General features: G+C 52.0%; 1 protein-coding gene across 5 annotated transcripts in view; it reads right to left on the minus strand.

Annotated features, from left to right (window-relative positions):
- Positions 1–26265, minus strand: part of PALD1 (phosphatase domain containing paladin 1) — a 62593-nt gene that overhangs the window by 28308 nt on the left and 8020 nt on the right. For 3 of the 5 annotated variants that reach the window (XM_036438228.2, XM_045581762.1, XM_036438227.2), the window contains one exon: positions 26–238. In XM_036438228.2, coding sequence (XP_036294121.1) covers positions 26–210 — 185 coding nt within the window. In that variant the 5' untranslated portion in view covers positions 211–238. Of the gene's footprint in view, positions 1–25; positions 239–3690; positions 3713–15490; positions 15512–26265 lie in introns of those variants that run through there. The other 2 variants (XM_036438229.2, XM_036438230.2) reach the window with 2 other exon arrangements.

A 26265-nucleotide genomic window follows, 5' to 3' on the forward strand; every position in this document is an offset into this window, starting at 1 on the left:
TGATGGCCCTCCCCCTGCCACTCACGTGATCACGACGGGGGCCACCTTGTTGGGGATGATGGACTTGGCCTTACTGTTGTGCAAGCCCGTGGACTGGAAGGAGTGGGCGCTGAGGGAGTGCCGCCCGTCCATCGCGCTGCTTCCCTGGAGGCCCTCGAAGGGGGCGCCGGCTGAGACCGTCTGCTGGGCGGTGCTGGCCGTTGTACCCATAGTCAGCCGGCAATCTCAGACCCAAGACCTGTGGGGGGAGAGGGGGTGGTCAGGGAGGACTGGGGAGAGACAGGGCAGGAAGAGACCTAGCCCACCCTCACCTCCACCACAAGCACAGAGCACACTCTGAGGCCCAGAGGGGGCCAGCTCGCCCTGTGGCTGGAGATGGAGGGCAGGTGTGCGGCCTGCCACATGCCACTGAGTGTCCGCCATGCGCCCAGCCCACTGCTGGGGCTTTGGGGGGGGTGGACATAGAGAGAGATTAAGATGAATCCCCTGACCCATCAGACTGCACACTCCTCTGGCGAAAATAAGAGAGGAAGGGGTTCATCTCCCATACCAGGTGGGGTATGAGGGCTCTAGGTGGCTGGACCAGGCCACAGGGAGGCCAGGCCTTCCAGAGTAGGGCAAGTAGGAGACCTGAGGGAGAAACAGGGGCACATGCTGAGGGAAGTCAGGCTTGGATGTAAAGGATCTGGATGGGCACAGGGTCCAAAAAGGCATTCTAGCCATGAATGTCACAAAACAATACCAGCAAAGACCAGATGAGGTGAGCTCTCAGTAGATCAAGGGTCCAATGAAGGCACCACACCCCTCAATTCGACGTCAATATCATCCACATCAACATCATGAACCCCATCATCCACATTATCAATCCCAACCTCAATGTCACCAACATCTCCAACCTCAACCTCAGTATCACCAACCTCAGCCTCAGTATCACCAACCCCAGCCTCAACACCATCATTCCCAACCCAACATCAACAGACAGAGCTTCTGACCCACATGAGGCATCTGCGTGGAGAGCTCTCTCCCAGGGAAGCCCTAGGATGCATGAAACACAAGGTGGATGCATGCTCCAAGGGCACTGTAGCTTATATAACAAAACGCTGGCAACAACCTCCGGCCAACAACAGGGGATTTGTTGAATAAATCATAGGACATCTCTAAGGTTCAATGTTAAATGGCCATTTCATATTGCCTGATATGGAAAGACGTCTCGCAGACAGGAATGGAAGGAGCAGGCTGCAAGCTCAAGCTGCAACCCTAATTTAAACCACGGAAGTGTATCAGGAGGCAAATCTGGAAGGACACACACCAAGATGCGGATGTGAGTTATCACCAAGTGAAGAGATTACAGATGACTTTTTACTTTCTCCTTTTTAAAAAAAAATATATATATATTTTTTATTGATTTTGTACAGAGAGGAAGGGAGAGAGATAGAGAACTAGAAACATCGATGAGAGAGAGTCATCGATCAGCTGCCTCTTGCACACCCCCCACTGGGGATATGCCCGCAACCAAGGTACATGCCCTTGACTGGAATCGAACCCGGGTCCCTTCAGTCCCCAAGCCGACACTCTATTCACTGAGCCAAACCGGCCTCGGCACTTTCTCCTTTTTGCTTTTCTGCATTTTCTTGATTGTTCTCCTCTAAACTGGGTAATAAAGTTAAAGCTTATTTAACAAGTAAGAGAATGGCTGGGGATCGCCTGGGAGCCCTGTTAGGAGCTGCAAGAAGCTGTGGGGAGGATTTATTCCAGGTTCCAGACATGGGAGGCAGAACTTTCTGAGAGCTGTTGGCCCCTCGTGGCATTAATGGCCCCAGATCAGGAGAAGGGACCCACCTGCCATGCCCACCCAACCCCACCTGCACCCTGACATGGGTCCACCCTGCAGAACACACCTCCCCTCTGCCTTCAGCTGGGCATGAGCTGCTCCACGTCAGTGGGGACAATCTGCTCCAGTCACCCACATTCCCCAGCCTGCCCCAGCCCCAGCCTCAGCCCTCACCACCAGCACAGCACCCAGGGAGCAGACAGAAGAGGGGCTCAGCAGCCCAGTCTGAGGCTGCACTCACTGTGCCCTCTCCCCCAGACCCTGAGTCAAAGTTCCTGGTCCCGAGGCGGGTGCTCCCCAAGCCTCCCCCAGGGATGTGCTCACGCTCCCCTCCCCAGAACCACCTACACAGAGTGACCAGCCTCATGCTGTCCCTCCCGGAACCTTCCCAAACCACCACCTGGTTCTCTCCCTCTGCAGCTTGAAACGGGGTCCCTGCCCAGCCTGTCACACTTGAAAACTCCCAGCAGCTGCCTGACAGCTTTGTGAACACACACACCTGGTGTTTATATGAGCCCATCATAACTCTCCACACCCAGTCCAACTCCTCTCTCTCTCTCTCTCTCTCTCTCTCTCTCTCTCTCTCTCTCTCTCTCTCTCTCTCTCTCATCAAACATGGAGGGAATGAGTCTCTGTTTTTAAATAGAAACACAGGCGGCTCAGAGAGAGTGAGGAGCTAGCTCCACAGGGGACCCCCAGCCAGCCGACAGCAGAGCCGGAAACCTCTCTCCAGTTCTCCCCTTTGCCTGCGGTTCACCAAACTTTCCCAGACCCCTCTCAGCAGTCTGGGCCAAGGAGCCACGGAGGGGAACAGCCTCCTCCAGGAACACAGGCGGCTGTCCCCAAGGAGGGCATGACCAACAGCAGCAACAGCTGGCTACGGCTGCCAGGCCAAGCCAGGCCCTGCTCCCATCCCTCCTCCCCCTCGCCTCCTGCCAACTCCAGCACCGGCCAGCCTCCTCTCTCACCAGCTCCACAGGCAATGATGGGCCCCAGCCAGCAGCGCCCCATGAAGGCAGCCAGGAGCCGATACAGATGTGCACAGCTGCAGTCCGCCGGGGTGGGGGAAGAACAGGATCCTCTGAAAGCTGATCTGCCTCCAAAATGTTCAGAGGAGGGTGAAACCCTGGGATCTCCAGCCTTCTCGCTCTGAAACTCTCCCTTGAAACCTCACTCGACCTCGCCCTGAGTTAGCCTGGCCAACACAGGGGCCTCCACCCACTGGCCAAAGCCTGCAGGGCCTTGGGCAACCATCCACGCTCTGGGCCTCCGTGTCCCCAGCCATAAAGAGACAGTAAGGGTGGGATGGTCAGAAAGCCCTTGCCCGTTTCAAATGGGTCTGGCTCCTAAGATGGGCAGTCCTAGTGGTCCCAACACGGCTGTCCACGCCCAGGCCAGTGGTCAGCAAGGGGAGAGTCAGGGTCCCTCGTGCTCAGACCTCTCCTGGGGGGAGGATGGGGAAGGTGGATTTGGATGAGACCAGACTAATGAGTCTCATGAGTCTGGATAGTTTTCAAACAAGTCTGCCTTTACTCTCCTAACTTCCAACGAAAAGCAAGCCTTTCCTTCAAGCACAGGAAAGCGGCCCGTCGCATCTCAGATCCAGGGCGTGATCACCAGAGGCTCACAAGCGGTTCACACCCCACCTCAGTGTGCAGGTGTCCGGAACGTGGCTTGCACTCATCATTCCTTTCAACAGACAGTAATTATCAGGCCTGGGTTCCCTGCCCACAGACCCACTTGGGGTCATTGCGCCGAATAGTCTTGGGCCCCCCTCAGTGGGATCCCAGGCTCCCACAGCTGACTTTAACCCAGAAAGCGTGGAGAATTCTGGTGACCCGGGAGAGACGCCTACTCACCTTACGAAGCCAGCCACAGGGAAGCTGCTGTTCCATTTGCAAAGAGGGGTTCCCAGCATTTGGGGACCATCAAAACCATCACCGTCGCCTGGGGTCCTTCCTGCTGGGCATGTGCTGGCCAATGCCATGCGCCAGCTTAAAGTCCCCCTCGAAGCTGAGCAACTAGAGCTTGTCACTGGTGTGTCTTCAAAAAGCAAAATTAAACCTCACTTCACCTGATGGATTATCTTATCAATGCAGGAATAACCAAGGACGTCTTACTAGCTCACCAATTTGTTTTGTAATATTTTTGGTAGCTCTCTCTCAATAAAATGTACCTCCTCCTTTATATGCCCATGTATTTTATTTTGTGCATTTCGAAATATTCTGAGAAGCCCAGCTGGCATGGCTCAGTGGTTGGGCATCAACCTATGAACCAAGAAGACTCGGTTCAGTTCCCAGGCAGAAGAGCTGTGCACTCAATCCCCAGTGTGGAGCGTGCAGGAGGCAGCCGATCAATGATTCTCTCTCATCACTGATGTCTCTATATCTCTCTCCCTCTCCCTTCCTCCCTGAAATCGATGAAAATGTATTTTAAAAAAATAATAAAATCAATAAATACAAATATTCTGGGGGGGAAAAAAGGTCCATGAACTTCTACCAGATTGTTAAGCTCTTGGCAAAAAAAAAAAAAAAAAAAAAAAAAGAGGAGCTTCTACTTTAAGGAAAGAATATTACCCACCAAGCACAGGCCCTCCTCCACCTTTTCTTGGCTTCTACTTATTAACATTTCAAAGCGCCTACTAAGCACCAGGAACCACCCAGGGAGCTTTCCATCCTATGGCCCCCAACAGCCCCGTGAGGCTGAGGCCTTGTGTCCACTTTCAGATGACAACCACTCCTCATCAGTTTGCCTTCTTGCCTCTTCACGCTGATCCTGGCAGCAAGCGCACCCCACCCTCTCCCTCCCCCCTGGGATCGGCACAGCCCCCACTCAGGGTCCAGAGGAACCCTCACCACTCCACCCTCTGCCGGAACACCCCAGACCTAGCAAAGCAGAGAGACGCAAGGTTCCCGTTGTAGGAACAGGAACTCCGGACTCCCATTTCACCCTTGTTGACCAGCAAAGAAGCCACAGACTCCTCTGGGCCGTAGCTACAGTACAATGGCATTTAAGCAAGTCCCACCCACATCCACTCTATCCTCCTGCCTCTGGGAAAACGCAGAGCTGTCAGTCCCTCCAGAAAGAAACGGCCAGATGGAATCCATGGCAGGCAGGTGACTTGTTTCCCCAAGAAGAATCACTCTCATTGAGTCCTGACCAAAAAAGGAGGGGCCAACTCTTATAACTCAATAGCAAGGTAAAAAAAGTATCATAATTTTAAAATGGGCAAAGATGTGAAGGTAACATCTGAATGCCAAATAAGCATATTTCAAGATGTTCAGCCCTAGCCAGTGTGGCTCAGTGAATAGAGCTTTGGCCTACGGACTGAAAGGTTTCCAGGTTCGATTTCCGTCAAGGGCACATGCCTGGGTTGCAGGCTCGATACCCAATAGGAGGTGTGCAGGAGGCAGCCGGGCAATGATTTTTCTCTCATCATTTATGTCTATCTCTCTCTCCCTCTCCCTTCCCCTCTGAAATCAATAAAAATATATTTTTTTAAATAAAATAAAATGACACCTATGGCTCACATTTCATTTCTACTAAACAGTATTGCTGAGTCTCAAGACCTCCATGGTCCCTAAGAGCACCCTTAGGTCAGCTTGTGGTCCTCAGCATTGAGCCCACCACCTGCTGTGGGTAAGAGCTTAACTATTGTACCTGGGGGGCATGGCTCAGTAGTTGAGTGTCAACCTTTGAACCAGAAAGTCACAGTTCGATTCCCATGCCCGGGTTGCAGGCTCCATTTCCAGTAGGGGGCGTGTAGGAGGCAGGAGGCCACCAATCAGTGATTCTCATCCTTGATGTTCCTATCTCTCCCTCTCCTTTCCTCTCTGAAATGAATAGAAATATATTTAAGCACAAAACACTGAACTATCTGTTCAAGGCATGAGGAAACCATGAGGGCAAGGCTGGCATCCCCATCTAACAGACAGAAAAGTGGGCACTCACAGAAGCCAGGGGTGTGAGCGGCTCTCCAACGCCCTTGACCTGACTGGGTGCACTGTCACTTCGACTCTGTGGGGTAAGGACCTGGGCTGGGCACTGGCTGGTTCCCATTTCCACCACCTGTCAGTGGTGTGACTTTGAGCAGATGGCTTACCCTCTCTGAGCCTCAGTGTCCCCAACAATTACCTGGGGACCATGAGTGTGCCTCCCTAACCCGACTGTGTGAGAATGAAATAAGGCAGTGTGTGTGTAAAGCAATACCCACCCAGCCCGACAACACAGCGAGAACCAGACACATCCCTGCCCTTCAGATCAGTCCTGGCCAAAACCTTCCTTTACTTCCCTCCTGCCCCTGCCCACAGCCCCTTCCTGCAATGGCGGGCTGATACCAGATCTGAACTGCCCTGGCCAGGCCAGGGCCTCGCCCAGACACCGCCTACAAAAGAAGTGGTCTCAGGAGGGGCCAGTGGGCTGTCCCTGGGCTGCCATCCCAGGCAAACAGCAGGACAGAGTGGGGCTGAGCCACAGCAGCTGCCCTGCTCTGGTCACACGCAGTTAGGACTCTCTTTGCTTACATACATCCATACATGCATAACCCATGAACACAGACAACAGTGTGGAGAAGGCCTGGGGCCGGGCCTGGGTGGAGGATGGCAAGGAGGAGGAAAACGAGGGATGTCTGTAATACTGTCAACAACAACAAAATACATTTAAAAAAATAATAAACATATAAGGAATAAAGTAAAGCCATCTGGGGTCTGGGATTGCAGGAGCCCTTCACCTACTAAAATTACATGTTTCTGAAATGTCTTATTTTTTTCTAAACTAAAAGTCTACGAGTTAAAAACAGAAGGTGGAGGAATGTTTGGGAATACTGCCAAGTGTTCAGCAGGGGGGCTGCCATGATGGGAGGTGGGGGTGGCCTTGAGCTTGGGCCTCGGCCTTTGAAGGCCTGAGTTCTGGCAGGGATGTGTCACTCTGCTCATCTTCGCCCGGGAAAGACGAAGATGAGCAGAGTGGCGGACGGCCAGCTGAGGAGCCGCAGCAATTGGGGGGAGGGGGAGGGGGGCACAGGGCAGATGGACCCCTGAGCTGGCAGGAGCTGCAGGAGAGGCCAGCACCGCCCTTGGTCAGGGTGAACAGGCCTCCCTCTTAGCTCTCCTGACCGGTGGAGGCAGAGAAGGGGCTCCTGCCGGCTCTGAGGCCAGCAAAGACCCGTCCCACGTGGGCTGGAGGCTGTGGAGTTCAGGACCCTTGGGAAGGAAAAGGGCCCTTTCTAGCACCTGGTGGCCGGCCTCCTGGCCGGCGGAGCCCCCCACCTCTGGAGCTCCCATGGGGGCAGCCTGCCAGGCAGAACACTCTGTCCATATGGGGCCTGGGATGGGGGAGGGGGGCTAGAGTGAACATTGTGAGGACAAGTGGGGATATCTGAATGTGAACTGTGCGTGGGATAAACAAGTTGACTTCCTCGAGTGTGATGAGGACTGTGGACACGAGGAGAATGTTCTCGTTGGTAGGAGACAGAGGCCGAAGTGTTTAGAGGTGAAACATCTTGACGTCTGTCGTCTTCAGACGGCGGAGAGAGAGAAACACAAACGGAGTAAATTTAGCAACTGGTGAGGACGGACGTGCGCTCGCTGTGCTCCGCTTTTCAACGTCTCTGCAGGCCTGAAAGCTTTCTACATAAAATGCTGGGGCCAAAAACAGTTTTTAACAACAACAACAAAAAATTATCTTAATCTAAGCTGTCTTAGGAGCAGCTCATTTTCCCTGGCTCTCCCCGCTGGAGCCAGAGAACGCGTCTCATCTGGAGGGAAGAGGTCGGTAAGCCTTGGGCCAAAAGGGTCACGTGTGTACGTGGCTTGAGCCTTGCAGTTTGGTGCTTTTTCACCCTGATCAGCCACCAGGACTTAAGATCAAGAGTCCACGTTCCTGGAGGGCCCCCTATGGTCCTCCTGGGCCCTCCCCCAGCCTCCGGGAGTCCCACCCTTCTCCGGAGGCATCCTGTCCTTTTGTGTCACAGCGCCTACCCTTCTTCATTCAACAAGCCTTCCGGGCCCCCAGCCTCTGGGCCACTGCCCTGGGAGTGAGCTTGCTTCTCCCTCAGACCCAGCAGCCCAGACACAGGCCACCTGCTCTGACCCCGCCGCCCTGATTCTGACCATGGCCCCTGGGCTGACTCCTAACCTCTCAGAAGCCCTCTGCTCCCGTTGCTGGCCTGGGGCATGTGGCTTTCTGGTCCCAAGACAAGACTGACCTCCCACCTGGGCAGCCTTCCTGGATGAGGCCCCGCGGCCCCTGAAGGGCTGGCCCCACTGCTCGGGTTTGATCAAAAAGCCCACGGATTGCCGAAACCAGTTTGGCTCAGTAGAGCGTCGGCCTGCGGACTGAAAGGTCCCGGGTTCGATTCCGGTCAAGGGCATGTACCTTGGTTACGAGCACATCCCCAGTGGGAGGCGTGCGGGAGGCAGTTGATGGATGTTTCTCTCTCATCGATGTTTCTAACTCTCTCTCTCCCTTCCTCTCTGTAAAAGTCAATGAAATATAAAATAAAATAAAAAGCCCACGAACCTTAAATGTCCATCAAAAGAAGAATGACTAAAGTAGACTGGTATATATTTAAGTGATAGAAATAAAAAAAGGAATGAAAAGGAACGAATTAGATCAATATATAATGATACAGATTTAAAAAAAAAAAAATCCCATGATGCCTTCACCCCCCTCCCTCCCTCCCTGCCCTCTGTATTACCCCAATGAGGGGCAGGTGCTGCCCAAAGCCAAGACCACACTCCCCTCTCCCTTGCAGCTCCCAGGGGCCTTGTGACCAATCTGGCTAATGGGACATATGGGTTGTTTGTCACGAGGCAAGTTCCAGAATCCTTCCTTCCCTTCCCTCCCTCCCTCCATCCCGCCGCCTGGAGCCCAGATGTGGCGACCGAGCACGTGAGGCCACAGCCTAGGAATGGCGAAGATCGAGTTCCCTGAGGCGTCCAGGGACCACGAGCTCTGGGCTTGGAAATGACACAGATATAAACTTCCATCTTGTGTAAACCACTGTCATCTGGATTTTCCTATTCCTCGAAGCCAAATCTAACCCTGACGAATGCACTCGTTATTTTTAGGTCTGACCCTCGGCGACCACACGCCACATGCAACATGACGGGACCTGCTTCTCTCCCCACCTGCAGGACAATGTCACGCCTCCCCAGGCGAGGGTCAGGCAGCACTGCAGGCTGGCGGTTCCATGCTGGGGCAGAGCAAGGCCAGGGTCTGGGGGGTGCGGGGGCCTGGGGGGTGCGGGGGCCTGAGGGGTGCGGGGGCGGGGGGGTGGGTCACAGAGCACAGAAGTCAGCATCCTCAGTCACCAGGGCCCATGGCGATGCACACAGGTGAGTGACCATGGATGGCTAGACCGTGGCTCCCTGAGTCACATGCAGAAACTTGGAAAGTTCTAAGCAGCTAAATGTTTGCTTCATGCTGAGGACTAAAGGCTTGGCCTCCACTGCTCCACAAAGGCAGGCAGAGACTACGAGAGTCCCACCTGTTCTGAGCAGGGGAACTCCATGGAAAACCAGAAAGTATCATTGGTTGGGAGGGACCCTGCCTGCCGGGCTCTCTCTCGGAGGAGCCCGGGGAGGGGAGAGAGAAATCCCAGGGAAGGGCAGCCATTCTGCTCCTGAGAAAGCCTGGAGCTCCTGCCCATCACCAGGTTCCGGGCAGGCGGGGGTTGGGGTGGGGGAGGGCGGAACACCGAGGGGAGGACCCTGGGGAGGACGGGGGTAAGAGTACCTGACATGCTCACCTGCTCCCTCCAGGAAGTTGGGCATCCGGACACTCCAAGGTCAGGAGAAACCTAGTCTCCTGAGACCCCCCACTAGGGTGCTGGCCCCGCCCACACTCCCCGGGCTGCTTCCAGGGGCTGTGCCCCAAAGGGCCAGTGGGAACTTATCCTTGAACCCCACTTCCTACCTCCAGCAATGTCACAGGCCCTGAAGCATCATTTCAAGGAGCTGAGAAGAACTATGATGGGGGTCTGTTCCCATTCCCTCCACCCCAGTGGCCTCCAGTCCAGACTCCCTTACCTGGCATTCAAGAGGCCCTGTCCACCCTCATACCCCTCAGTCTTTTATGGAAGTTCCACGTGTCAAAGAGCCAGGAGCAGAGCTGCTGTGCTGCCTCCTGGGTCAGGAAAAGGGGGTTGCAGAGCCTCCTGCCCCCAAACCCACCCTGAGCCTCGCTTACGGCGAACGGCTCCAGCCAGGGTCACTGGTCCTTCCTGCTTGGAGGTCCCAGGGCACATCCAGCCCTCCCCAGCCCCCCGGCCTCTGCCCGCCCTGGTCCCACACCCAAGGATGCCATTCCCACCCTCCCCTTCACCCCATCTACCAACGCCCAGCGGCAATGACCCCTCCCCTTCCAAGCGGTCCAGCACACCGCCTGCACCCCACACCATGGCCGAGTCCACGGCCTGGTGCTGGCAAATACGTGTGTCAACTCCAGACTCTGAATCCGATGCTCCTCCGGGGACCCCCAAGAGTTGCAGATTCCTTTTGTGAAATGAATTCATTCGCTATCTCATTTCAGCTTCAGAACAGCCCTATGAGAAGGGCAAAAGCCCAGGCTACTGTGCCAGTTATCGGGTGAAAAAAACAGACTCCGCTCGGACTGTGTGGGTCAGTTGTTACGTTAGTTATCTGACCTCCTGGTCCCACACAGCAGAGAAGGTTAACGAAGAAGGGACAGGGAAGCCCCTTTGGGGCCAGGAAGGGGGGAGGGAGACTCTGAGGGGTCCCTTATCTGGTCAGTTGAGTGTTCGATTCCCGGTCAGGGTACATATCAGGCTGGGGATTCAGTCCCCAATCAGGGTTCTATACGGGAGGCAATCAATCTATGTTTTTCTCTCTCCTTTCTTCTTTCTTTAAAAAAAATTTATAAAAGTATATTAAAAATAATAATAACAACAAAACCCTGAGGCTCAGAGAGTTCACTGTAGGACACAGAGAGAGAACCAGGCCTCTGGTTTCACCGCCGGGGCTCCTTCTACTCCATCATCCGGCCACCTCTCTCCTGCTTCTCCTGGAGACACCCTCACTTTCCGAAAAGACACTGGGAAGCTCAACGCAGGGGCCTGGCAGCAGGAACGGAACAAGCTGGACCCAGAGGAGAATGCCCCTCCCAGGACCACAGACAGCCTCTCGCACACCCCTGGCAGCCAGATGCTCGGGGTGGGTAACAATGGAGCTAAAAATAGGGCGGGAGGCTGAGTGACCAGCTGCAGGAAACATCTGCCTCAGCTGCAGAACAAACACGCAGGAAGTCACTGAGCAGCAGGCAGCAGAGAACTGGAGGGGAGGAGTGGGTAACACGCTCAGGTCTGTATCCAGGGCCGGGCTCGGACCAGCCCACCACCTGCCTCCTTGTCCCCCAACTCCCAGCACGTGCGCGCGTGCACATACACAGAGAAACACACACACACACACACACACACACACACACACACACACCACAGAGTCTAAATCCCCCTTGCGCACCAATGTGTATCTTAGAATCAGAGGCCCCTTCGAGGCCCTTGTCCTTCCTCTCGTTTTACAGACGAGAAAACAGAGACCTGCCCACCATCACCAAGACGTGGACAGCAGGGAGGACAGGGGTCTCCTCCCCTCTCCCCCTGCACCGCCCCGCTGACCTGCTTTGCTGGCCTGTCCACCCAGGGCCAAGGAGGACCCTGACCAAGAAGAGCTGTCCTGCTCCAGAGAATGAGGCACTTTGAGCAGAGGAGACAGATTTCATACGAGACCTCCGTTAGACTCAGAGAGGAACCGCATGGCGACCCATGACCTTCAGGCCCAGCCTCTCTCTCCCATCCATTGCTCCCCAACTCCCACCTCTGTGCTCTGAGCTCCGGCCAAAGTGAACTTCCTGCCATCCCTGCAGCAGACAGCATCCCCACCCGCCTTTGCAGATAACTAACAGTAGCAGAAATGATAATAAAGCAGAGGTGCATCTTACCAGGCCGGGGGCCTGGGGTGGGTGTTCCCCTGTCTATGTAAGGCAGGAATGGCGCCTTTGGAAATCCTCTAAGTAGCCCATAAGGGACAAGGCCGGGCCATCGCTCTGTTGGTCCGACCTAGTCGGTCCTCCTCCAGAGATGGGACAGATGCCACTGCCTCTTCTGCCGAGCAGCAGACACAGTTTGAGGCCCTCACACCAGCCGAGCGTGCCTTCATCCCACACCTTCCTGCCCCGCTCCCTCGGCCTAGCTCACTCCCATCCCTGCACCAGGACGCCTTCCTTAACCTTACCCCAGCCACACCCCACCATGGAGGGGACCCCATGAGGCCCCCCCAGGCCCGGGCTCAGGCTGGCCTTCAATGGCATCCCGGTGCTCGGCACAAAGGAGCCACTTGACTGAACAAAACTGGAAAGATTTTTAAAGAACAACAACAACAACAAAGAATCAGCTCCACGGGAGTCTGTGTTCTGAGCAGAAATGAGACCATGCAGACAGGATTGTAGCCCAGAATGCAGCAGGCACCCCATACACGCAGCCCGGTCAATTGCTTATGAAAAATGACGGGATGCTGACCTCCGGGTCCCACACAGCAGAGAAGGTTAACGAGCGAAGAAGGGACCGGAAGCCCCTTTGGGGCCAGGAAGGGGGGAGGGTGACTCTGAGGGGTCCCTGTCTGGGAACCCATTCGGGAGAGTTGCCTGGCTGAGACCCCTCTCTCCCAGGGGAGGCAAGAAAAACGGGGCACCTGTAAAGTCCCCTAGGGCACTTCACTTACTCCGGAGGACCGAACACATCCGCCTTGAGTAGGACTTGCAATCCCAAATGATGAGTGTCTAACCCCGATGGCTTACCTCCCCACTCCCCACGCTGTCTCTGGTTAGGGGGAGAGGGGAAGAACGGCAGCAGGCACACTGCCCAGCACTGCACCACGTCCATCCACCTGCCATCCACTCCAAAGTTCCCACAGCACGCTCCTCGGGGTCCCGGGGTCCCCAATACCTCCCAAGGCTCTGCGGGTCAACACTATCCTCAGGTCAGTGGTAAGCCGCCTGCCTGTCTCACCGTGAGAGCAGCTGATGGAGCAGAAGCCATGAGGGTGACCGCTAGAGGCTCCGCAGGCACTGCCCCTGAGCCGGGCTGGCCATGGCTCACAGCGAGAGTGCCAGCGTCACGTGGGATGTCCCTGGGGAAGCAGTAAGACTGATGGACGCCACCAAATCGCAGCCCCGAGGGCATGTCTTCTTAACAATCTGCGTGATGACACGGAAGTGCACGTGGGCTGGTCGGTGGAGTACGACAGAGGTCTGAGTGGAGGCCGAGCTAGCCTCTCTGTCCACGGGGCTCCACGGAGCACCACTGTACCGGGAAGAACGCAGACAGACAAAAGGAGGCTGTTCAGAACTGGGGGGTCGGGAGCATGGCCTCAAAACTGAGCAAGGTGAGCCTGCCTCTTCACAGAGAACAGCCGGCAGCGTTGGCTGCCAATGGCGAAGTGTGGGCATCAAGGGGAAAATCAGAGTTTTGGAGAACCTGAGCCACTGAGAGTTTGATGGCGTCCCAATGCATAAAGATTTTGCCATGAGCCCTGACTGGTTTGGCTCAGTGGATAGAGCGTCGGCCTGTGGACTGAAAGGTCCCAGGTGTGATTCCAGTCAAAGGCATGTACCTAGGTTTCGGGCACATCCTCAGTAGGGGGTGTGCAGGAGGCAGCTGATATTTCTCTCCCATCGTTGTTTCTAACTCTCTATCCTTCTCCTTTCCTCTCTATAAAAAAATCAATAAAATATATATATATTTTCTTACACATTTTATTGAGTTTTTACAGAGAGGAAGGGAGAGGGATAGAGAGCTAGAAACATCGATGAGAGAGAAACATCGATAAGCTGCCTCCTGCACACCCCCTCCTGGGGATGTGCCCGAAACCAAGGTACATGCTCTTGACCGGAATCAAACCTGGAACCTTTGAGTCCGCAGGCTGATGCTCTATCCACTGAGCCAAGCCGGTTTCGGCTAAAATATTTAAAAAAAAAAAAAAAAAAGATTTTGCCATATGAGTGGTGTTAACATACAGGGTTGGTTTACAGCTGTGAGACACAGAGTTTATCCTTGTATTATTATTTATTAATTATTGTATTTTTTTCCATAAGAACAATTGCAAACCTACTTTTGCCCCTCCTTGTACATAATTTTCAGATATGATGAAATGAAATGTGCCCACATTTGGAACATCTGCATAATGCAGTGAGGCAATATTTCCCCAATGACCAAATATTTGATGTTTCATAATCATGCCTGGGTCAAAGATCCATTCATAGCGCAAGACAGTCCAATGGATTTCAACGTAACAAAATATGCAAAGTTCATCAACATGTTTTTCAGATTCTATATTTTAACTACACTTTAAGAAATTATCACCTGCCAAGTGTGTAAGTAGTATCACAGGAAATATCTATAGGCTAATAAACTACTCCCTTTTGCTTTTTATTTATTTATTCAATATTTTTGTTGATTTCAGAAAGGAAGGGAGAGGAAGAGATGTGAACACCAATGATGAGAGAGTCATTGATTGGCTGCGTCCCACACGCCCTCACACTGGGGATTGAACCAGCAGCCCAGGCATGTGCCCTGACTGGGAATTGAACCGTGACTTCCTGATTCATAGGTCAACGCTCAACCTCTGAGCCATGCCAACAAAGCTATTTCTCTCATTTCAAACACTTATCTGTGTGAAGCTGGATTTTCTTCATAGACTTTTTTTTTTTTTTTTTTTTTTTAGTATATTTTTATTGATTTCAGAGAGGAATGGAGAAGGAGAGAGAGAGAGAAAAACATCAATGATGAGAGAGAACCCTTGATTGGCTGCCTTCTGCAAACCCCCTACTGGGGATCGAGCCGCAACCCGGGCATATGCCCTTGACCGGAATCAAACCTGGGACCCTTCAGTCGGCAGGCTGACACTTTATCCATTGAGCAAACCAGCTAGGGCTCTTCATATATTTTAATCAAAAACAACATATCAGAGAAGATTGAAAGCAGGACTAGATGTGAGTATCTGTCTTCTATTAAACAAGATATCAAAGAGATTGGCAAAACAATGCCACTCTTCCCACTATGATTTGTGTGTTAGAAAAATAGTTATTTTTTTCAGGAAAAATTTTTTATTTATGTTAACAAATAATGAGTCTGCTATTGTTGTTTTTAAAAGGAAAGAATAAATATATGTTTTTAAATATATTCAGTTTTAATATGGTAAATATCAGTTTATGTGTACAACCCACACAAACAAAATCTCTTTAGGGTCTCCAATATTTAAGAATGTAAAGGAAGCCCTGACTGGTTTGGCTCAGTGGAGAGAGCGTCGGCCTGCAGACTGAAGGGCCCCGGGTTCGACTCCAGTCAAGGGCATGTACCTTGGTTGCAGGCATATCCCCAGGATGGGATGTGCAGGAGGCAGCTGATCGATGTTTATCTCTCATCGATATTTCTAGCTCTCTATCCCTCTCCCTTCCTCTTTGTAAAGAATCGATAAAATATACTTTAAAAAAAGAAAAGAGTGTAAAGAAAGGAGCCCTGAGACTAAAAGGTTACATACAGCTGTGGTTTAATCCCCACAGGAGCCCTTTGGTTTTGTGTGCCAGCATCATTCCCATTTTACAGGCACAAACACTGAGTCAGCACAGAGCGTCTGGGTAACTCACCCAGGCAGCTGGGAGCTTCTGAGTGGATGCTCAGCTCCTACAAGCTATCCATCATAGGAGGGTCCTAAAGGACGTGCAGAAAGATGAAAGATAACAGGTTACAAAGGAAACCACGCAAGTGAAAGAAGAGAATGCAAGTAAATATTGGCATAATCTTGGGCTATAAAAGGAATTTCTATGCAAAATACTTAAGATATACAATTGACTATCAATAGATCAGACTACATAAAATGGTAGGCTTCTAACCAACACAGAAAAACCACATAGGCAAATGGCAAACTGGGTAAAAATATAGTTAATGTATTTTTATTTATCATATTCAATATAGTCTTTTGTTCAAACAAATGAGAAAATAAGTACATCTTGAGAGTAAAATGGGCCAAAAAAACAGAGAAGAAATACAAATGGCCAAAAAAAAACATGAGAAAGATGGCCCCTGATTTGTAAGTCAAACCCTGGGAAGGACGGGACGCCGAGCACTGCCCAGCATGGTGTCTGTCACACGAGCAGCAGGACAAAAACCGGTGCTGCTGTGGGCGCCAGGGGTCGGCTCCTTCCCAAGCACCTGTTGCCATGTGAACCGGCACAGCTCCCTGGAGACCAATCTGGCAATCATTTCAAAATACCTCAAAACTCTCCTATCAACTGATTTCAAAGGAAATAACCAAAGACATGGCCAAACAGGGCTGGTTCAGCTTTGTTTATATTAGGAAAGACTGGGAACATCTTTCCCATCAGCAGGGGTCAAACCGAATGTACCATGGGTGTCACCATGTGGTCATTAAAGCAAAGGGAACGTCAAATACGAACGCTGAGAGTCCATTGGTCTAAAACTGAAAAAACAGGCCAAGTAGTTTATGGTGTTAAAAGTCAGACGAGAAGTCACGTCTAGAGCAGGAGAGCGGCGAGGGGGAGGTGGGGGGGGGCGAGGGAGGGGTGGGGGGGGAGGTTAAAGGGAAAGGGGGAGGGGGAAGGGCAGGGGCGGGCACAGGAGTCCGGGTGCTGGGAGAACGCTGCTCCTTGGCCTGGGAGGCGGTACAGCTGTGCTCGCTCTGTAAAGTCATCAAGCGGCATACTTGTGAGGCCTATCCCTTTCTGTGCATGCGGAGCCTCAACTCAAAAGCTTTGAAAGGAAGAAGTAGCCGTGTATTTACTGACAGAAAAATACGTACTGTGTGCAGTTTTCTTTCTTATTATTTCTTTTAGAGGAAAGGACAGAGAAAGAGACAAAGATCGATACAAGAAACATTGATTAGTTGCCTCCCAAATGTACCCTGATAGGGAATCGAACCCACAACCTGGGCATGTGCCGGGACCAGGAATCAAACCCATGACCTCTCTGTGCATAGCACGATGCTCAGCCAACTGAGCCACACCAGCCAGGGTGTGTAGTTTAAAAAAAAAAAAGACACCAAACAGTATTTCAGAGTTTTGTCCCATTAAGAAGGAGATCTCTCTCTCTCTCTCTCTCTCTCTCTCTCTCTCTCTCTCTCTCTCTCTCACGCACACGGAAAATGTCTGGAAGGCTAAATCTCTAGACATTTATGGTGAACTCTGGTTACTGCTGGGAAGTGGGAACATAGGATTCTTCTAATCTTCCTGCATTTCTTTCTTTTCTCCGATTTTTCTAAAATGAAGCTATACTATTATACGTTCAGAAAAGAGAAGATGAAAGACCTACACAGGGTGGCCTCTGATCCCTGTGAGGTTCTGTATCAACCTTCCAGCCCAAAGCGCCCCTGGCCCACAGGAAATGGGGACGTTCCCGAGGCGTCACAGGCAGGGAGCTCACTCCTTCCCACGGCAGGAACCAGGACATGGAGCCAGAGAGACCTGGGCAGACCACAAAGCTGCCCCCTCAGAGGCCCCGGCTGGCCCTGCCCTCTCTAAGTCTCGGCTTCCCTAAGTGCAGTGGGGGTCAAACCAGAATACGGAAGCCCAGGTCTGACAGTGCTTCTCACACACAGGCTCCCCCAGGTTCCACAGAAGAAATGAGGGCCCAGGGAGGCTGGGGAGCATCCCCAAAGCACCAGCCTGCCACTCCGGGGCCCCCACAGAGCCCCCACAACTGGGTGTGGTCCAGAGGCCTGTCTGCTGGTCCTGACCTCAGGAAGTGCCCTGCCCTCCCGGGCCGCAGTGCCCCAGGGTAAAGAGCAGGCTCGGCATTGAACTTGACCTCTGGCAGCCTCCCTCAAGCCCCACACCCATCATTCCCATGAAACGGCCCTGTGGAAGGCGGTGGCAGGAAAGGTGGATGGCGGACCCAGACAGGAAGTGACCTCAGAGGATGAATGACAGGCCGGCATTCCATCAGGAGCCCCACCTGCTGGTGACCTTCGGGGTCCTGGGAGCCAGGAGTAGGTAGGCTTGCGGAGGCCAAGCAGGAAACCGGATTTGCTGAGGAAGGCCAGGCACATGGCAGACCCCCGGGCGGGGAAGTGACTTCATTTCACACTCTGTCCTCCCCGCTTCCGTCCCTGGCACGGAAGGGAGTTAACCCTGCGAGGGCCACGCTTCCCTGCTCCCGGGCCAGCTCCGCCCGGGCCAGGGCGCGAGAATCAGGCTCGCTCCTCTCCCCACTGCGAACGCTCCTGACGCACAGATACAGGAACGGAGAGGCTCGGGGAGGCCGACCACGGGGAAGGGACCCGGGACGGTTCCCACCACACCACGCGGCCCAGAGGAAGACGTGAACTCGGGAAGGCTTCCTGGAGAAGGAGGCCAATCCGCTGGGCCTGAGGATGAGCAACCTTGACAGACAAGAAAGGTATTCTCGCAAAGCAAGAGTAGAACCAAGATTCAAACTCGGGCCGAAACCGGTTTGGCTCAATGGACAGAGCATCGGTCTTCGGACTGAAGGTTCCCGGGTTCGATTCCGGTCAAGGGCATGTCCATTGGTAGCGGGCACATCCCCAGTAGGAGGTGTGCAGGAGGCAGCTGGTTGATGATTCTCTCTCATCAGCGTTTCTAACTCTCTATCCCTCTCAGTTCCTTTCTGTAAAAAATCAATAAAACATATTAATAAAAATAAAAAATAAAATATTCAAACTCAGGCTTCCCTGGCCCCATTGTCCAGGCTTATCCCAGACCATCAGGCCAAACAAAACCTAACACCTAACACCCCGCCGGGAGCTCTCAGGCCTCCGGTGGTTGCTGGCAAGGAGAGAACTCGGCCACCTCAAACCTCCAGGGGCAGAGGGACCGGCAGCAAGAAAACGCCAGAGCCCAGGGAGGGGAAGAAAAATATTTTTATGTTTTTCCCTCTTCCTGTTTATCTATGCGCTCGATCCCGAGCTCCTGTTTGTTCAGGGAGAGTTTCTGCCAAGAGTGACATCCTGCCATCGGCCATCCTGGGCCAGGCAGCCCCCACCAGCCTTGTGCCAGAGGCACCGGGGCCCACATCCCCCACAGACCCCTGCCCCCCCTGGCCCGGGGAAGCTGCTGCTTCATAAAGGAGCTTTCAACAGAAGCCGGGGCCCAGCGAGGAGGACCCGAGCCAGGGAGGTGGGCTGCTGCCAGCGTCTCCCCAGGGCCAGGTGGCACCGACTGGCTCCCCTCAGCACCGATCAGCTGCAGAAGTGTGGCAAGGGCCCTGAGCCTGGCCGGGCACCGTGCCGGGCGTGGGAACGCAGAGCACGGGCTGTGCCGTGAGGCAGGGCGTGGCATCCAGTCCTGGCCGACTGGTGGCTCGCTGTGTGACCTTGGCCACGTTGCTGGAATTCTCTGAGCCTCGTTCCCTTATCTGTAAAATGAGGATCACAGTGGGACTGACTCATGAGAATGGGGTGAGGATCGCCAGAGACAACCTAGTGGAGGGCTGGCACCCAGTACGTGTAAATAAACATTCTTTATTCCCACGCCCACCATCAAGCTGGCCCCTTTACTCCGCCCTGAAGACCTGAGGTGCCTTTAAAATGTGCTCCAGCCCTCGCTGGTTTGGCTCAGTGGATAGAGCATCGGCCTGCAGACTGAGAGGTCCCACGTTCCATTCCAGTCAAGGGCATGTACCTTGGTTGTGGGCACATCCCCAGTAGGGGGTGTGCAGGAGGCAGCTGATGGATGTTTCTCTCTCATGGATGTTTCTGACTCTCTATCCCTCTCCCTTCCTCTCTGTAAAAAAAAATCAATAAAATGTATTTTTTTTAATAAAAAATAAAATAAAATGTGCTCCAAAGCAGTGGTCACCAACCTTTCAGACCTCACAGGTCACCCGTTGGCGACCGCTGCTCCGAAGAGCAAGTATGGCCTTAAAAAGGAATGAAATCTGACGCACGCCACCACATGGATGGATGAGCCTTGAAGGCATTATGCTAAGTGTTTAAAGAAGCCGGACCCCCAAGGTCAAACACCGTATGATTCCACTCCTAGGAGGTACGGTATCTCATACCTCATAGCAGGGAGGCTGCCCGGGGCAGGGGTGGGGAGGGAGGGAGGTGGGGAGTTGCTGTTCAACGGGCACAGAGTTTCTGTCTCAGAAGATTAGAAAGCTCGGGAGCAGGGCATGACAGTTGCACAGCCATGGGAATGTACTTAATCCAACCGAACTGTCCAATTAAAAATGGCCAAATTGATAAATGTTAGGATGTGTAGATTTATCTCAATAAAAAAAAAATTAAGGGCTGCCCTAACGGGTTTGGCTCAGTAGATGAAGCATCGGCCTGTGGACTGAAGGGTCCCAGGTTCGATTCCGGTCAAGGGGCATGGACCTTGGTTGAGGGCACATCCCCAGCAGGGACGGTGTGCAGGAGGCAGCAGATCGATGTTTCTCTCTCATGGATGTTTCTAACTATCCCTCTCCCTTCCTCTCTGTAAAAAAATCAATAAAATATATTTTTAAAAAGATCTGTTATTACAAAAGTAATTCGTACTGACTGTCACAAGTCACAGATGAATAAAGAAAAAGTTTATGCCCTACCCTCCAAACCCTCTCCCAGCTGATACAAACAACCCCAACCCTGTCTGTTCAATGGAGGCATGCCATTTCATTGTATCGTTACTCATCTCGCAATTAAATACCAAGTGTCCATCGTGTAAACCAGACAGGCACCGTCCTAGCCTTTCCTGGAAGGAAAAGACATCCCCACAAGGCAGGGGGGCGGGGAATTCAACAAGAAATACAACAGAGACACATTTTCTCCATCGTGATGAGGGCCCCAGGAGGCTGAGACGCTGAGATAAAGCATGAGCACGGTAGCTGACAGGCCCTACTTCAGGCCTGACAGTCACAGGCGCCCGGGGCTGACACTGAAGGACAGGAAGGTTTGGGCCACGTGAAAAAAGCACGCCGGGCAGAGGGAGCGCCCGTGCAGACGCCTAGATGGACAGAACGCGGGCGGAACTGAAAGGAGACTGTGGCCTCCGTTGCACAACCCTAACATCCTGGAGCGCACAGCCTGACATCCTAAGTGTTCCTTCTGCAGGATGGACCGCCGGCATGGGGACCGCCGGGAAGAGAAGGATGTGCCTTTTAAAAACCCTAGGGCTATTGCCACATCGCTTTTCCAAAAGGTTTTAGCATTTCACACAGAAAACGCCATTGCTTCAGAGGGCCGGTTTCCCAAGTGCCTCGTGGGACAGGGAAGTTATCAATCTTTTTCATCTCGCCCGTGTGAGATCTCTCGGCGGCCCTGACGGGGAGTGGAGGAGATGGCAGGTCCTCCTCCTCAGGACACGGTGAGGTTCGCCTGAGGCTAAGGCCACCTGACCTGCTGGGCCCCGCGCCGCCGAGCACAGGGAAGGCTCAGCAAACGGGAGCAGGCTCTTCCCGTCGTTTTTGACCCCGTGCCAGCTGGCAGCTATCCGTTCCATCATTACAGGCTGAGCAGGGGGGCTCCCCAAGGGAGGTGTAAGTGCTCAGCCTCACAGGTGCTGCCTGGCTGCCCAGGGGCCGGATAACAGGGGGCAGGGGCGGGAGACATTGGCTCCGCATGAGAGCACTCGCTGGGAATCAAGAGCTCAGATTCAAGTCAAACTTTCTTTTTTTTTTAATTTTTATTTTTCTTTCTTTTTTTTTTTTTATTAATGTATTATATGTGTACATATCTTACCAATGCCCCCCCCCCACACACACACACACACACACTCCCATACATGCCCTCCCTCCCCAGTTTTGTGGGTGTTCCCAGTGTGTCCTGAGGGGGTGGGCAGGGAAGGCACCCAGCCAACTGGAACCATGAGGTAGCCAGTCGGGGAGGAGCAAGGAAGGCGCAGGGGTTGGTATTGGATGGGGGTGTCCTGGGGGCCCCAGGGGGTGTCACCGTGAGTTCATGGGAAGGCACAGAAGTATCTGGATCTGGCTTTTACGTTCTGACAAGGTCGCCCTGGGCTGAGCGGGAACAGGGAGGACGCTGACCGACCTGCAGGTGCTGCGAGGCCTGGGCCGCGGCGAAGACAAGGAAGAAGGGCTCGTCTGGATCATCCGCCGTGAAGCCGAAGCCCACAGAACGTGCTGTCCTGTCGTTTCCGAAGACGGAGAGACGCAGAGGAACCAGGGACGTCTTGGGTACTGGGTCTGAGCAACTCACTGGAGGAATGAGGCTGCCACTAACGGAGACAGGACAGACTGAGCGGATGTGTGAAGAGAGGACCGAACAGACAGACAGACGGCCACGGCCTCATCCTGGCTGCAATCGCGGAAGGAAGCAGTAGGCCCTAGAGACCTCCAACAAACGAGGAACTGCTCCTGAGGCCCGTGGGGCCTGGGGAAGACAATACAGACACAGAAAGGGAAGAGTGGGCAGAAGGAAGTCAGCGTGGTACACTGGACTTGCTGCAAGCTTTGCTGTCCACAGAGCCCAGGTCACGGTCCAGGCTGCTGCTCACAGGCCTGCATCACAGGTGGGGAAACTGAGTCCTACAGTGAGTACCATTTAGAAGCCGGAAAAAACCAGGATGAGCTAAAGGGGTGTGCGGGGAAGGCATCCAGCCAGTCCGTTTAGTTCCTGCAGCTCCCACCTGCCATCCCAAACAAGGGCCGTGAAGCTGGGCCCAGTGTCCCCAACACCCAGGACGTCTGCAGCATCCCAAGAGGCGATGCAGGGCCCCGGGTTTTCCGGAGCCAAGAACATGACTCAGACTCCATGGATGTCAGCTTTGACATCTGTGAGATCTTTTTTTAAATTGGGATTTAATTCACATATCATAAAATTACACTTTTAAAGTATACAACCCAGTGATATTTTGTACATCCACAATGCTGTACGACCATCACCTCTAATTCCAGAATATCAAACCCAGAAAGTTAAACACAGAATTACCATATGGCCCAGCAATTCCGCTTCTAGGTATTTAACCCAAGAGGATGAAAAGCAGGTATCAAAGCAAACACGTGCACACCCAAGTTCACAGCAGTACCGGTCACAATCGCCACAGACAGAAACGATCCGAATGTCCACCAACTGACAAATGGATAAACAAAATTTGGTGTGTGCATACAATGGAATACATATATACATATATATATATATATATATATATATATATGTGTGTGTGTGTGTGTGTGTGTGTGTGTGTGTGTATACACACACACACACATACATACACACACACACACATATTCACTCTTCAGCTATAAAAAGGAACAAAACACAGCTACACGCTACAATGTAGATTAGGGGTGTCGAACTCAATCAGAGAAGGGGCCAAAATCTAAAATCCAGCCTAAATCGCGGGCCAAATGGTTTACTGAACAGTCATAAACTGTCATTGTGATGGAAACGCAGCAGAGTGCAGTGATGACAGCGCGGTGCGGGCCACATTGCAAGGCCTGGCGGGACGGATTTGGCCCGTGGGCCTTGTGTTTGACACATGTGATGTAGATGAACCTTGATAACATTATTCATAGTGAAAGAAGCCAGATACAAAAGGTCACATATTGTGTAACTTCATTCATATGAAATGTCCAGAACAGTTAAATCCATGGAGACCAGAAGAGAGATTAGTGGTTACCAGAGCTGGGAAACAGGGTGGGGGTTAGGGTGAGGATGGGGGTGGGGGTCTGAAGTGACCACTTAATAGACACTGTTTCCTTCTGAGGGGATGAGAATGTTTTGGATGTTCAACATCACTAATCAAGGAAATGCACATCAAAACTACAAAGTGGTATTACTTCATGCCTGTCACGGCTGTTATTAAAAGAAGATAAGTGCTGGCAAGGATGTAGAGAAGCTGGAACAGTTGTACACTGCTGGCAAGAATGTAAAATGGTGCAGCCACTACGGAAAGTAGTTATGAAGGATCCTCAAAACTTTAAAGCAGAGCTGCCCTACGACCCAGCAATCATTCCGCTTCTGGGTACTCACCCCACTTTGAAATCAGGATCTCAAAGAGATATCAGTTACCCACGCAGTAACAGAGATGGGCTTTCTCAGTTCACACAGGTAGTCTCAATGGGAACATGGTCCCGACTGCTGAGAAGCTGGGCCTTTACATTAGTTACTGCTCACAATGGCCAAGAGATGGAGGCAACCATAAGGTATGAATATGTATGTATATATACATGTGTTACATAGAGGTGTGTGTGTTTATGTATACACTCATATATGTGTGTATATATATATATATATATATATATATATGCAAATGTAGGTTCACAGTTGTATTATTTATTTGTACTACAACTGTAAACCTACTTTTGGCCATCCCATGTATATATACACACACATTTTCTTTACACACACACACACACACACACACAGGAATATTATTCAGTCTTAAGAAAGAAGATTCTGCAGTATGGCACAGCACGAATGAACCTTAAGCACATTATTCTAAGTGAAATAAGCCACCAGTCACAGAACGACAAATACTGCAAGATTCCACGTATCTGAGGAACCTAAAGCAGTCAAATCCATAGACGCCAAGATGGAGTGGTGATTGGTTGCCAGGGGCGGGCGATGGGGAGTTCTAATACCAGACATAAAGTTCCAGTCCCGGATGGCACACTTTAAAAATGTGTTGGGGGGCGGGGGGGAGGTCAACCAAAGGACTTATATGCATGCATATAAGCACAACCAATGAACACAAGACACTGGAGGAGAGGGAGGGGAAATGAGGGCAGGTGGCAGGGGGTAGGGGAGGCTGGGGAAGGCAGTGGGGGGGAAAAAAGAGATATATGTATTATACTACTATGTATAATTCTTTAAACAATAAAAAAAATTACATTTAAAAAATGTGTTAGGGCCGAAACTGGTTTGGCTCAGTGGATTCCCGTCAAGGGCATGTACCTTGGTTGTGGGCACATCCCCGGTAGGGGGTGTGCAAGAGGCAGCTGGTAGATGTTTCTCTCTCATCAACGTTTCTAGCTTTCTATCTCTCTCTCTTCTGTAAAAAATCAATAAAAATATATATTTTTAAAAAATGTGTTAGAGAGGAAGATCTCAATAAAATAAAAAATTTTAAATGTTTGGGAATTAGGTAGAGGTGATGGTTGGTTGGTTGCCCAGGATTGGGAGTGGACTAATTACCACTAAATTGCACATTTTAAAATAGTTACCTTTTACGTTATGGGATCTCACCACAATTTTAAGAAAAAAGTACCAAGAGCCGACCATGCGCCATTTGAATACCGCCCTGCCATGCAACTTGGGCTCCGGTCCTATTTACAATCCAGTTCCTTCTCCTCAAGGCCAAATGACATCATCGTGCACAGCACAGACAAAGGTTGTGGTTCAAACAGAAGAGAGGGTGGGTGGGGAACGGAGCCGCCCGTAGCCCCCGCAGCCTGTACTTCCCAATTCAGAGGCCCGGCCTCTTAGCAGTCGGGACCATGTTCCCATTGAGACCATCTGTGTGAACTGAGAAAGCCCATCTCTGTCTGAGCCAAATTCCAGATTCCCACAAGAAGTGGGTTTAAGGTCGACTACTATAGTACATACAGATTCAATAACACCTCTATTCCACCCGCATCTTCAATCAAACAAGTCAGTTTTCCAGGTGCACTATGAACACAGACTCTTGGGCTCAAGTGTAGATAATCAGAATGACCCCAAACTGTCCAGCCAGCACAGCACTATTAACGCCACTCTGTCTAGCAGGCTCAGGTGGCAGGGACAGGGAGACAGAAGAAGCCTGGAGCTCTGCTCCCTGCTATCAACCCCACACTGGCAGTGGAATTGCTATTTACATCTTCCAGTTGAAATGCATTGGCTTTCTGGTTTTATTAATATTTCATATATATTTTATAGTTATGTACAAATAAGGCACTTTAGTTTTATTTTTGTGCACATTTAATTTATCCTATATAATAAAAGGCTAATATGCAAATAGACCAAACAGCGGAACAACCGGTCGCTATGATGTGCACTGACCACCTGGGGGCAGACGCTCAATGCAGGAGCTTCCCCCTGGTGCTCCCACAGGGGGAGCACCACTCAGCTAGAAGCTGGCACAGCGATGGTGGCAGGAGCCTCTCCCACCTCCATGGCAGCCCCGAGGGCTCCCAGACTACAAGAGGGTGCAGGCCGGGCTGAGGGACACACACACACACACACACACACACACACCCGTGCACAAAATACATGCACTGAGCCTCTGGTATTCCAATAAGAAAAGTTAATAAGGCTTTTTTTTTTTTTTTCCTTTAAAAGGGAGTACACATACACACACACACACACACACACACACACACACACACGAGCATCGCATCCGTGGGACCTCAAGCAGTTTCCTAGAAGAGTCAGCCTCCCCAGGGGGCAGCCCCACCGCGGCAAGGGGGTCTGTCCTCTGCGGACTCAGCAGGTGGCTCTTTCCTTGGGCTACACCCTCCAGAGACACTT

Source organism: Pipistrellus kuhlii, unplaced genomic scaffold (genome assembly GCF_014108245.1).
Source record: "Pipistrellus kuhlii isolate mPipKuh1 unplaced genomic scaffold, mPipKuh1.p scaffold_m20_p_15, whole genome shotgun sequence".
Classification (NCBI taxonomy): domain Eukaryota; kingdom Metazoa; phylum Chordata; class Mammalia; order Chiroptera; family Vespertilionidae; genus Pipistrellus; species Pipistrellus kuhlii.